We start from the raw sequence: 14142 nt of genomic DNA, 5'->3' as shown, positions 1-14142 counted from the left end.
CTTTTCCCGAGAGAGAAAAGGCCCACGTAAGCCATCTTTCAGAAAATGTACAGCTGGGCCCCTGGATGGCTCAGTCGGTTAAGTGACTGCCCTTCTGTTCAGGTCATGATCCCAGAATCCCAGAATCGAGTCCCGTCCCACTGGACTCCCTGCTCAGTGGGGAGTTTGCTTCTCCCCTGGACCTCCCCCATCTCATGCTCTCTCTCTCTCTCTCTCTCTCTCAAATAAATAAAACCTTAAAAAAGAAAAAAAGAAACCATACAGCTTCTTTGCTCTAATTCTCAGTACAAGTAGACAATAGCCGTCACCATCCCTCCCCAAGCATTTGAACGTCTCCAGTTGCTTGAGGATCAGATTTGTTCTCTTCCACAGGAAGATGACAGAAGGCCTCATCTTTCTCCTACTGCCTTTTCATCATCTGTGATTTGGCTCCACCATTCACTTTCACAATCAGCGACCCTCCTCAGCCACTGATGGCTGTTTCAAGTTGTTCTTCACTGTTTTCCCGCAACCCAGACGCAGAGATGCAGATTTCTATTCTTCAGTTTGGGGGTTTGAGGCAGACCTTGCTGATGATTTCCCTGGATGTCATGTATAGAAACGTACCGCGGTGTGGTGTGCCCAGGAGCCCAGGCATCGTCTGTGTCCTCTCCCGTTCTGCCCACATCGCAGCGATGATGCCACGTAACAGAAGCTTCCAAGCTTCCAAGCTTCTGAGATGGTCATTTGGGGTCTCTGTTAAGTTATACTGTCCCAAGTTCCTGTTTAGGGATTGCGCCACTTTGTTCCTATCATAGTGACTTCAGTTACTTTTCTTTTCTGGACTCCAGGTTTTCTGCAACTGATGACATTAAAACTGAATGGTAATTCTAATGAAAAACTGCCCGCACCATACAGAAAGAGAGAAAAGCCTCGCTTGCAGTTTGCTCTTCACAAATGGTCTCATCTCCCTGGCTTTTTAAGCAATTGTGTGGCTGACTTTTTCTTGGGCACTGGCCGCATTTTTCTCAGCTCTCTGGTCTTGCTCAATTCTAGAATCCTAAATAGAGTGCATATTTCATGGCTATTTGAACAGCAAACAGTTTTTTTGGGTTTTTTGGTTAATTATAAAACCACCAAGGATGAAAATAAGGTTAGACACATGGAAACCCAAATGTGTCCAGAGATGAACTGGTTAGAACCAAGCCTTCTCCCTTTGCTTCATGTACGTCTCTCAGTGTGTCTTCATTCCTACTCATTTTAATTCTCCCATCACCTCAGCTCTGAGTCTTGGATGTGAGTTACCACACTGTAAATTGGAAAGAGATCAACATACAATATCATTCAGTTTAAAGATATTTCTATACAGTCATTTCAAAACTTAGGAAACTTCTAAAAACACACTTTTTAAAATTTTAAGTTTTATTTATTTAAGTAATCTCAACACCCTTTCTGAGGCTCAAACTCACAACCCCAAGACCAAGAGTCACATGCTCTTCTGACTGAGCCAGCCAGGAGCCCCTCAAAACACATTTTAAAATTACTTTAACTTTTACTGAAAAGCTTAGGGAAAATTGTATTGAGTATATGGACTTAAAAAAAAGTTTTTATTTTCATTCATCATCATTTTGTAAGACTGAAGACCCCAAATTCCAAATAAATCAAAAAGCTATGTTCTCATATTTAAACAAAGCAGTTTCACAGATAAAAACAGATTGAGAAAAATCTGTGTAATCTAGAGATGTGTGTATAGAAGAATGAGGAAATGAGAAAGAACCATGAGCTGTGCAATCTGAGATCATGCCTTCACTGTTGTTTACTGTTGAGGGGCAATAGTTTGATTCTCCTTTACACCCCCACATGTACCTTCTGGCCTACTTGATGCAAAACTGTTCCCTACAAGCTAATTGCATACAGCAGCCAAGATCCTAAAGTATTTTTCCCCAGAAAATACCCTTTTTTATAAATTATTTACAACTGACACAATTGTGTTAATGTGGAAATCCTGCAGGCTTTCATCTATAATATAATTTGTAAGCTAAATCTTGACAGGATTATCACCAAAAAACATAAATAAATGGGGCCGGTAAAAAAAAAAAAAATCGCTCCCTGTGATGTGATCCTTTGGCAGGGGGTCGGGGGTGTTGCACAGTGATGTGTCTGGGGCGTGGGAATTCAAATATAAATGTCCTCAGCTGCCCTAGGCCTCTGGGTTGCTGCCCTCTCATATTTAAAATGTCTTCAGTGTTGGAATCACCTGCCCTTTGAACAAAAAAGTATTCCTCTCGTGATGCCTATCCTATTAGGACATTCCGAGTAAGAATGAGTTCTTCGGCTCCAGCAGCCCTCGGCTGTCATGTCAGGAAAGGAACAAAGGGAAAAAAGAGAGGGATTCCCTGACTCCAGATAGCATCTATGGGAACTAAAAGTCAGATGTTCTCTTCCACCAAGCAAGGGAGCACTCCGTAGAGTCCTGGCCCAGACCACACAGTTACTAAGGTGAAGTAACACCTATTACAGGGGAAGGAAGGAAGTTAACACCTACTATTAGAGCACTGGTAGATGGGTTAAAGATAAGGAACCTCTAGGACTTGCTTCATTTTTATGATATTACAGTACACAGATGCAAACTCCTCAGGCACGTGGCCCAGCCAGTTTTCTTCATGCAGGATTTTCTTACCAGCCATCTATTTGGGCCACCCTTTTAAACACATGGGGACGAAACAGAGTTATCTTCCTGAAAAATGGGAGGAGAAATCAAGAGAAATGAAACTGAATTCTGATAAGACACTTCTGCTTACTTGTGTAGTTCTCTAAAGAACTAAGTTGTAGGAGGAAGTGATTTATACCCTCTAAAAATTTTAGCACTTACCTAAGTTATTGGCCTTTTGAACCCCATTTAGAACATTTAAAAAATTACCCGTTTGCTATTTCATTTACATTAGTATTCAATGACCATTGTCATATGAGCTCTTTTCATGCCATACCAAACCGCTGGAAAATTTGTTAACATTGAGCTGAAAACCAGAAACACCTCCCTCTCTGATGAGGGAGGAGCTCTACTTCTTCGTTGACAATCTGGTGCTAAGAATGGCTTCAAAAAATTCATGAGCATTAGATTATTACTAAAACATGTTATCCTATGGAATTTTGGGGATGCCTGGGAGGCTCAGTCGGTTAAGCGTCTGCCTTCCGTTCAGGTCACAATCCCAGGGTCCTGGGATCGAGTCCCGCTTTGCTCAGCGGGGAGCCGGATTCTTCTCCCTCCACTTGCCTCTCCCTCTGCCTGCTGCTCCTCCCTGGTTGTGCTCTCTCACTCTCTCTGACAAGTAAATAAACTCTTTTTTAAAAATAAAATAAAAATGGAATTTTTAAGATGCTTTAGGATAGATACATTATAGTCAACTTAAAAAGTGTAATCGAGGGGTGCCTGGGTGGCTCAGTTAAGAAGCATCTGCCTTCAGCTCAGGTTATGATGCCAGGGTCCTGGGATTGAGCCCTGAGCCCCCATTTCAATCCCTGCTCAGCAAGAGGCCTGCTTCTACCTTCCCACTCCCTGCTGCTTGTGTTCTCTCTCTTGCTGTCTCTCTGCCAAGTAAATAAATAAAATCTTAAAGAAAAAAAAGTGTAATTGACTTTTTTTGAGCAATGGTGGTTTTCAAAAATCAGGGCAATGGAATTTTAAATATTTGCACAATGTTAATGTATTGTTTTCCTAAAATGTCATTTTTTCCCCTTAAGTTACTGATTGGAAAATAGTTGAAAACTTCATTAGAAACTGGAATTCTTGGGGTGGCTGGGTGGCTCAGTTGGTTAAGTGTCTGCCTTCAGCTCAGGTCATGATCCCACAGTTCTGGGATTGAGCCCTGCATGGAGCCCCCTGCTTAGCGGGAAGCCTGCTTCTCCCTCTCCTACTCCCCCTGCTTGTGTTCCCTCTCTCTCTGTCTGTCAAATAAATAAACCAAATCTTAAGAAAAAAAAAAAAGAAAAGAAACTGGAATTCTTAATTTTATTCTTAAGCAGGAGCTAGATTTGCCCTTTAATAAAATCAAATCTGTAAAAACACCTTATTTCAATAGGATCTCATAAAACTGGAACTTTAAGAAATATTTTCAGTGTCCTCTTTATACTGTGTGAAGGAATCATTTCTATGAAGAAAAAACAGCATGCTAAAATATTATAGAGATTGTGAATACTACAGATTAAAGAGATATTTCTTATCTCTGACCAGCACATCTATAAATACAGCTCCCTTAACAAGAACGCTCTTTGACCTAGTTAAAATTCATTATTGCTATCTCAGCCACTTATTGATGCTCCCTTAAAATCCATTCCTGTTTCTTCAACACTTAAAAATTTTAATTCACAAAAGCGTAGAACCCAACAGTAATCGTGGAGTGGCATTTGTCTATACCCATTAGGTGGCACTTGGCCCTCCTGTGTTTATAAACTGCCCCCTTGGACGGATTGTAAACTCCTTCAGAGTAAGCACTTTTTCTCACCCCAAGACCTAATATAAGGGATTTACAAATAATAAGATGTTTGGCAATGGCTATGAAGGATATAGACTAGTGAATAAGTTTAAGAATCAATTTAAGACCTAAAGAAAACCTAACCTTTGAAACTACCTCAAGTGACACTGAGTCCTGCCCCCAAAGGGTCCATGGCATGGGTCCAGAAGCAGCACCAACAGCAGCAGACTGAAGCCAGCGGGGAACTGAAACTCCCAAGTTTGAGCCGCCAACGGATGCTGGTTTCTTATGTCTGACATCTTGCCCAAGAAGAGACACCAATGAAAAGATGTGCATAAAAAAACATTTTTAAATAAATAAAGCTTAAGACTTTAAGAGGTGGCAGAGAGGTGCCTCACACTAAGGACTGACTTGGCAGAATCCTACACATCTGCACAAAGGAGGGGGGCTGCTTTCCTGGGAGTACTAGTTCTACTAGATCTAGTTTATATTTTTCTCAAGTCCTAGAACTCCTCGAAAGCTTAAGATCCTTTAATAAAAGGTTTAAGACCACAATATTTAAACGAGATCCCAAAGTGCTACTGCCCTCGTAGAAACTCATTTTCCAGTCATTATATTAATAAATCTATTTATAGATGAGAAATGGGTTTTGGTACATGTATCCTTGACCCTGTTGTTCCCTGACACAAAGTCCGTTCATTCACTCACTCATTCAGCATTTGCTGTTCCTCTCCAAGAGGGCAAGGCCTATGTCGGGCAGAGAAGAAAGATGTAATCCTTGCATAGTCACAGTCTACAAACGCACAGCCGGATCAATGTTACCAATCCAGGCTACTCCAATTGCGTAAAATGGAGCATCAGAGACACAATTCTCTCTGTGAGCTCAGTGAGCATTCCGTATCTGGTGGACACATGGTTCTTTCTTCTGTATTCAAACACCACCCACGCCTCTTTTACTTTTAACTTTATTTGGCAAAGCAGCACTGCATAAACTGTTCAGTGACCGGGCCCCAGCTTATACAGCATGGTAAATTCATATACATTATCAGCAGCAAATTAGAAACAGAAAAAACGATACTGAGCTACAAGTCTCCTAAAACTGTAAAGAGGGAAAGGAAGAACTATGTTAGTTACGTCCAATCTGAACAGCTAAGTGTGGTAAAGGACATCACCTGCCATCTTCTCAAGTTTTAATATTTACAAATGCTTAGTTTTAAGGTAACAAAGCAGCTGATTGTATCTATAACATGCTACTCTATGACACCACATCAAAAGCTTTAAAAAGGAAGCTCATCTCTATTTTCTTAGTGGCAGCTAACAGACATCCAAAAACCAGGAATCTTAACTTGTGAACGGTGGTGTTATCTGATATGCACAAGAGCATTTTGATAAATTAATACTGAAACAGAATTAAGTGTCTAAGAAAAACCACTCCTCGAAATTAATTCACAAACTAAGTCTTCCATTTAGTGGAACCCCGTCTTTTAATATTTTAAAGTAAAATGTGGGCATGTTAAATAATACACAAATTTATACTCTGCTTCGTTCTTTCACCAACTCGGCTTCTGTGCCTCTTTGAAGAACTAGAAACCCTATAAAACCACACATTTTCATGCTGAAAATAATAGTGTAACGAAGTCCAAAACAAGCTGTGATGCTGTTGGTTTTCAAAAAGCTCTGAGGACTGAGATGAGCAATCCACTGTAACATTATATACTGGTCAAGCTGATGGCGCTTTTACAGTTCATCCCTGGGGGTAAAAAGAGAAATATATAAGTAGGCGTTACGTACTACAAAATGTGGCTTTCTAATAATTTAGATACAATTAGTAAGTAAGTAAAAACACACCCATCCCCAAGCATTTAAAAGAAAAAAAAAAAAAAAAGAAAGCAAACAGCCCCAAGTCAAAGCAAAAATGGAGGTCAGCCATCCGAACATCTCTCATGCTACTCCAGAATGAAATATGAGACCTGAAGGCCCTGGAGTCATTAGTTTTTGCTCTGAAGGTACCTTTCTTCCTCCAAGGCCAAAAATTCAAAGAAATTTTAACTTTTAGACCTAGGATCTTGCTAACACTACTTATCATAAAATGGTGATGGGTATTTAGAGTTGAATCATTTTTTATAGTTACATTGACAAAACTGGACAAAAATGTGGTCTTTTGCTTAGACTATCTGCTAACAAATGCTGAGTGGGTCATTCTCAACCCAAACTCTGGGAGAAAAAGCATCCTGTGTAGATGGCATCTGTCAGCTGATTTCAGAAGGCAGTTTCTCAGCTCTAAAGGAAACCATTCCCTCAGCGCCGCGTGCAGCACTGTACCAGCCAGTGCCAGTGAGGGAAGGAAGGAAGGAAGGATACAGCCGCAAGTGTATGGCATGTAAATTATACCTCATTAAAGCTGTTAAAAGTAAAAAAATAAAGCTACCAAAAGAGCCAAAAAGCTTCATACTTCAGGATAATCTGAGTGACAAAAACATTGTTCAACACTCAACACTCAGGGGTGAAGAATTACGATGTTTGCAACTAAATCTCAAATGATTTCAAGAAAAAATATGACCTGTGTGTATATAGAGAGAGAAAGAGGGAGCAAGAAAGCATATGTGGAAAAATGTTAACAACTGGTAACTCTGGATGAAGAGATTCAGGAAGTCTTCGTACTATTCTTACAATCTGTCTGTAATAAAAATTAAAAAGTTTTTTAAAAGTTAAAATAAGTTTGAAGGGAAAATAAATAAAGAACTAAGATTTTCCAGGTACGTGGTGAATTAAGGGACTATAAGATAATATGCTTCTTTTTAAAAACTGAATTTTGTAAATTGTGTGAGAAATTATTTTAAAGATTATGTCTCCCATAAGCTGCCACTGTTATGGAGGACTGGATTATCTGTTTAATGACAAATTACCAGTTCTGGTTGCTCTTAATATATTCTTCTAAATAATTTAAGCACTATAATTCTCATAGATTTTACTTAAATTCATGCAAGCATTAAAATATTTAATCTACAAAGAGTTCATTTGCAAAGTGCTCTATTCATAAATTCATTTGTGCCTTTTAAAATGTGAATTGAAAATACTATTGTTTTTGTAAAATAATATACCATAATTGACTTGCCTATTGCAAGGCATTAAGGATATTATAAATAAATATCCTTACTGCCCAACAACACAGTACAAACATTTCCAAATATCCTCTTCAATTAAAAAAAATTTTTTTAAAAAGGAAAATGAAAGAAACTCTCAATAAACTGGGTAGAGAGGAAACGTACCTCAACATAATAAAGGCCATATATGACAAGCCCACAGCTAACATCATACTCAGTGGTGAAAAGCTGAAAGCTTTTCCTCTAAGATCAGGAACAAGACAAGGATGCCCACTCTCGCCACTTTTATTCAACATAGCACTGGAAATCCTAGCCAGAGCAATTAGGCAAGAAAAAGAAATAAAAGGCATCAAAATCGGAAAGAAAGAAGTAAAACTATCTCTTTTTGCAGACATGTTATATATAGAAAACCCTAAAAACCACACAAAAAAAGTCAAAACTAATAAACTAATTCAATAAAGTTGCAGAAAACAAAATCAGTATACAGAATTCAGTTGTGTTTCTATACACCAATAATGAACTATCAGAAAGAGAAATTAAGAAAACAATCCCATTTATAATTGCATCAGAAAAGAATACAATGCCTAAAATAAATTTAAACAAGGTGAAAGATCTGTACACTGAAAAGTATAAGACATTAATGGAAGACACAATGTTTTTGGATTGGAAGAATGAATACTTTTAAAATACCCATACTACCCAAAGCAATCTATTGATTCAATGTAATCCACATCAAAATCCCAACAGCATTTTTCACAGAAACAGAACAACCCTAAAATTTGTATAGAACCATAAAAGGCCCCAAAGAGCCAAAGCAATCTCTATAAAGAACAAAGCTGGAGGTATCACTCTTTCTGATTTCAAACTATATTATAAAACTCTAATAATCAAAACAGTATGGCAGTACCATAAAAAGAGATACATGGGTCAATGAAACAGAATAGAGGGCCCAGAAATAAACCCACACATATAAAGGCAATTAATTACAGAGCCAAGAACATACAGTGGGGAAAAGATAGTGTCTTCAGTAAATGGTGCTGGGAAAACTAGAAAGCCACATGCAAAAGAATGAAACTGGATGGCCATCTAACACCACACACACAAAAAATCAACTCAAAATGGATTAAAGACTTGAATGTAAGACCTCAAACCATAAAACAAAACTTAATGTGGTAATTATCTTATAGTATATACATATATCAGATCACTATATTGTACGTGTAAAAGTAATATAATTCTATGTCAATTATATCTCAATAAAAAAAAATCATATTGTAAGAAAGCTAACAGTGTGCGACAATGTTGATAACACTTAATAAAATGGAAAAAAGATTACAATATAACGGTACTATATGATCTCAAGATTAAAAAAAGATATATAAAGAACTATGGACAAAAGAGTAAAAAAAATATCAAAATGTTCGTAGTGGTTATCTCTAGGTTCTGGGACTGTCGGTGATTTTTATTTCATCCTTTGTACTTCTAAAAATTTTTACATTACAAATGTATTATTTTGGTAGTCAGAAATAGTATTATTAAAAACAAATAAAGAAAATGTACAGCACTAAAAAAAAGAAAAGGAAAAGAAATTAAGTCTATAGATCTAAATTTTAACATTTAGGGTGCCAAAGAAAACCAAAAATTTTGATATTTGCCAAAGAAAACCAAAAATTTGACATTTCTTGTAAATGTCACATCCTAATACTCCAAAATCTATATAACTTTCAAGTCATTTACTTTTCCACTTAGTATTCCATATTTTACGTAACTATCATCATCTGACTTACATGTGTAGATCACTGACAATAAAAAGTATTATGTCCTAAATTTCTACAAGGTCTCTTTATTATATATGTGCTAAACATATTCGTTAGGTTAATAACTATATGTTATTTTATTATATAATGTACAATTATATATAACTTATTTATTAGGTTAATAACTCTAACCTACTAACATTAGTATTATATATTCTTTATCAAGAACAAACGAGAAGATGCCACCAAGAAACAACAATCAAAATCCATGAATGGGTTCTACTTAATGGGATTTCTGAGATAATAAAGCAAATTATATAAAGCATTATGAAAGACATAAAAAGAATTCCAAAAGCAACAACATGTATCCCTGCCTTTAAGATGCAAAATGTCATAATGCTGTAATGTATGTAAAGAAATTAAAAAGGGACAATCTAGAACAATATGACCACAGGAACAACTGGATACCCTAGGACCTACCCCGTCAATCTTAGAAATGCCCAACCAATTCATAACTTGTTTTTCATGTGCATATGGCACTTTGAGATGACATTGATAACCAAAGTGCTTACAGAATGAGAATCCAGAAACATTACTCAGTTTCACAAACCAGAGATGGACTTATTCCATTGACTCTTGTGACCATTAAAAACAAAATATGTAGATATACTTATGTAAAATAAAATACAAATTTAAAAAAATATGAAGAGTTTACGAAGCAACTAATACAACTACTACACATTCATAGTCATGAACAGAATACCAGAGGTTCTAGGTCTATGGCTCATACATCTGATGTTGTCTCCCCTTTTATGACTCCACCAAAATTATGTGACATTTTTCGAAGTATACAGAAATATAAGTCTACATTCAGGCTTTGGGCTTTATTTGGCATGAGAACTCGGCATGTCCACTGGGGCATATTTCCCCCAGATAGTTTCTACCACCCCTCCTCAGCAAAGATTGGATCTCACCCTCAGGGGGCATGGCAACTAGCTCTGGATTCCCCAGGAAGAGAAGGATGGAAGGCTGGTGAGAAGCAAGAGAAGGTCCAGAAGCAAGCATGGGATGAGCTGTTAAATTAATCCTGAAGAAAATCTGAAAGAACAGAGATCACCTAACCTGGCAATAAAACGGACTAGGAGCTTTTGAGATCGTTTAATTTCCAGATGTAGGCTGGACACTGAAAAAATGGTTAAGTGACTCTTTTCAACCCCATTCTATCCTTACTACCACTGTCTTAATTCAGGCCACCACCATTTCACCCTTAACTTGCTACAACCACATTCTGTTTCTAAAAGTCATTCTGCCCCCTTCCAATCTACTCTCTATACCACAGCCAAAGTCATCTTTCTGAAATATAATTCTGATTACTTCACTGTCTGGCTTCAACACAATTGCTCTCTTCTAAACACACTACACTCTAATTGTCTTTGTTTTCTGTAGATTTTTTGGGGGGCTCTCCCATGTGACTGTAAGTTCCACAAGAATGGTCAGTTTCAAATTCTCAGCTAAGTAACCATGGCCCTAGTACAGTCCCTGCTCTCAGTGAGTTCTAGGAAAATTGTTTCCTCCCCTTATAGACTATCATGGTAGGTTCCTGGACCCTGGGTATGTCAACGTCTTTTCCAGATTCCCATAACCTTTCCCACATTTCTTTGAACGACCCTTCACTAAAATCGTTTCAAATCCAAGCTGAGCATACCTTCTGTTCTGGACCCTGACTGACAGTCTAAGAATACAAAAAGAAATAGCATATTAATGGTCTCTTTTGATTTTAAGTAACTGTTGTTGCTTTACCCTTTGAAACACCCTATTTTCTAGTAATTTCTTTTAGTACAAAAGATACTTAATGTGGCAGTTGTTTTTTCCAATTTTGTTTTCAGATTTTGTTTCACCTGTACATTCTTTAAACCTATATTCTTTAAATGTAGAGATTTACAATTAAGTAACTGATCATCTTTGGGGACAGCTAGATGGCCCAGCTGGTAGAGCAAGCGACTCTTGATCTCAGGGTCATGAGTGCAAGCCCCACAGTGGGCACAGAGCTTACTTAAAACAAAACAAAAAAGACCCACTACGTCTCTGGATGTAGGAAAATGTGTCTGAACAAACAGAAAATTTACAACAGAATTTGGAATTCCTCCTGGTACAACTAGAGAAAAAAGTTTCCAGTGATACATATGTGTAAAATTGCTCAATCTTTTAAAAAGTTGAAAACCAAAAAGAAAAACAAGCATATATATTTAAATATTTGGTAAATGACTAAATATATTTGGTAAATGACTTGCCCATAAATTTAAAAATTATTCTAAATTTAATACAAATAGTTTAGTTTTATAAGGGGTGGATACAGGTGTTGTGGAAACCTAGAGCTTTTATGACCTGGGAAGGGGGGGAACCTCTCCATGAAGGGAAAAAAAGGACTAAAAACAAGACTGGCTGGGAGGCCCCTTAGCATGTTAAAGGTCCTGAGGCTTAAGTTTTATTTGCTTCATGCTAAATCCACGTCTGGTTATAAAAACAAAATACCATTGTAATTCCTTCATCATCAAACTACAAGGGAATGTTCAATACTAGTATTCACTGTGTATAAAAAGAAAACTTTTTGGACACGTGGGTGGCTCAGTGGGTTAAAGCCTCTGCCTTCAGCTTGGGTCATGATCCCAGGGTCCTGGGATAGAGCCCCACATCAGGCTCTCATCGGGGGAGCCTGCTTCCCCCTCTCTCTCTGCCTGTCTCTCTGCCTACTTGTGATCTTTGTCTGTCAAATAAATAAATAAAATCTTAAAAAAAAAAAAAAGAAAACTTTTAAATGCTTAATGAAAACTGAACTCTCACTTGATGTCAAATTTTGGTAAGTTCACTGTATATTTGCCCCTTTTACACAACAGCAACTATACAATTATATAACAACATAAGCATACTAGAAGCAAAGTCAAGGAAGGCTGTAATAGTTGTTAATAACTATATGATTTTAACTGACAGGACTCATGGCTTTTTAATTTTTTTTTTTTAAGAAGTGGCTGTGTTCCAGGTTAGAATTTAAAGAAAATAGCTAAATCCACATTATGTGAAGAATAAAGCAATTCCTAGTCAGATATCCCAGAAATGGCCAATCAGAGTGAAAAGAAAAATTAAGTTAGATTCATTATCATTTTTGCAATTAAACATTCACTCAAAGGTATCTTTCCTCTTTCCAAAAAAACAAAATTAAGAAGTCTATGAAACTTATAATTACCATTTTACTCTTTAAAAAAATAATTATCTTAAAATAAGTACCTCTGTCAAATAAAGATTCTAAAACAAGGAAACTTGTAAAGTCTTTCTTATTTTGACACTGAATTTTAAATAGTCTTAGCTAGTGCCATCCTTACTTATTGTTCTCACTCCTTCCTACTGAAGAAACAGGGAGGGGAAGGGAGAAGGAGGAGAGAGGAAGGAGAGAAACCTTGGCCTTAGACAAAATACTCTGATAATGCTGAGACATAAAACACAAGGAGGCATTACAACGAGCCATGCTGTGCTGACGATTATGCTGCATGCTGTTGGCCCTTTGGGTGGGTTTGTGAGACCTGGGCACTGTGCTGGCTTTGCACTCACAGAATCCACTCCCCTCCCCAGGAACTCAGAGTGGCTTCAGAATGGGCTGGCCAGTTTTATAGACTGGTGAGAAGTTTATTCCTTATAGCGGCTCTGAAACAGGAGCTGAATGTAAAACAGGCACAGGTTGTTAGACAGGAATGTCAATGAACCTGATTGAAAGAGAGAAAGCAAAGCAAGCTGAGAGGAAGAATGTCCTCTCTGGGATTCTGACACCTTTGAAAACTGGGACAAGAGTATCTTTTCCCTTCTTTTTCTTTGAAACAATGGTTTAATAGGGTATGAACAAGGCAGGAAAGGATGGCCCCTTCTCTTCAGACCAAAGCCCTTGTTTCCATGACCACAGAGCAGCTACAAAAATGATTTGTGAATAAAGAAACAGAATAGCTGATAATAAAATATCCTTAGAAAGTTCTGAACTGTGGCTAAATGCCTCTTTAAAAAAAAAAAAAAAAAAGAAAAAAAAAAAAAAACCCACCTTTGTGCCAACCAAGTCTCACCCCCCTTTCCCAAAGATATGAGTTAAACCAAAAGAAGGGCAGACTCATGCAAAATTTTTCTAGATTTTTAATGTAGTGAATTTCTGATGTTAAAATGGAATAGCATAAAGGTGACAACCAAAAAAAGCAGCTCTTGTGGTCTAATGTCTTAGAATCCACACCCTTCACCTTGCATGTGTGGAAGAAGAAAGAGCAGAAGATAAAATCACTTCCACCTGGACCACTGCTTCTCTTTATCTGTTAAAGGCACGTATATCACTCCCATCAGGGGTTTCATCTTGACACTGCCGTCCTGTAGCTTGTCGTACTGCTCCAACATCTGGTTTCCACCTGCGGGACCAACTGGCAATATCAACCTCCCACCAGGCTTTAACTGGTCTATCAGCTGAAAAGAAGAAGGAAAAGAAAAAGACATGCACATCAAGTTACAAATTTTATATTGAGAGTCATTTTGCATCACCACAAACAGCTTCCAGTGTCCGGGAGCAGAAAGCAGAAATGCACTTCATTTAGTATATCCATACTTTGTTAAATTTATTACTCAAATCACTACCTATCCATTTACCTATAGACCTCCTCTACTAAACTACAAGTTCTCTGACAAGAGGGACTGTGATGTTATTCATCTTTGTGCGCCTGGTACCTAACATGGTACGTGGTACAACTGGAGGGCTCAGTATGAGCTAACCACATAATGTAGAGCTAGCCTCTTCAGAAGACCAAAGGC

At 37.6% G+C, this 14142-nt stretch overlaps 1 protein-coding gene across 2 annotated transcripts in view; it reads right to left on the bottom strand.

Moving 5' to 3' along the window:
* Nucleotides 1–5398: 5398 nt before the first annotated feature.
* The window catches only part of PCMT1 (protein-L-isoaspartate (D-aspartate) O-methyltransferase), a 44056-nt gene continuing 35312 nt past the window's right edge, over nt 5399–14142 (bottom strand). Inside the window, exons 7-8 of one of the 2 annotated variants that reach the window (XM_032873161.1) lie at nt 13631–13800; nt 5399–6201 (exon numbers count right to left, since the gene is read on the bottom strand). In XM_032873161.1, coding sequence (XP_032729052.1) covers nt 6189–6201; nt 13631–13800 — 183 coding nt within the window. In that variant the 3' untranslated portion in view covers nt 5399–6188. Of the gene's footprint in view, nt 6202–13583; nt 13801–14142 lie in introns of both variants that reach the window. The other variant, XM_032873162.1, reaches the window with a different exon arrangement.

The sequence above is a fragment of the Lontra canadensis genome, unplaced genomic scaffold (assembly GCF_010015895.1).
Source record: "Lontra canadensis isolate GAN:19392208 unplaced genomic scaffold, GSC_riverotter_1.0 scaffold47, whole genome shotgun sequence".
Lineage (NCBI taxonomy): Eukaryota > Metazoa > Chordata > Mammalia > Carnivora > Mustelidae > Lontra > Lontra canadensis.
This window is presented reverse-complemented; position numbering and strand designations above follow the sequence as displayed.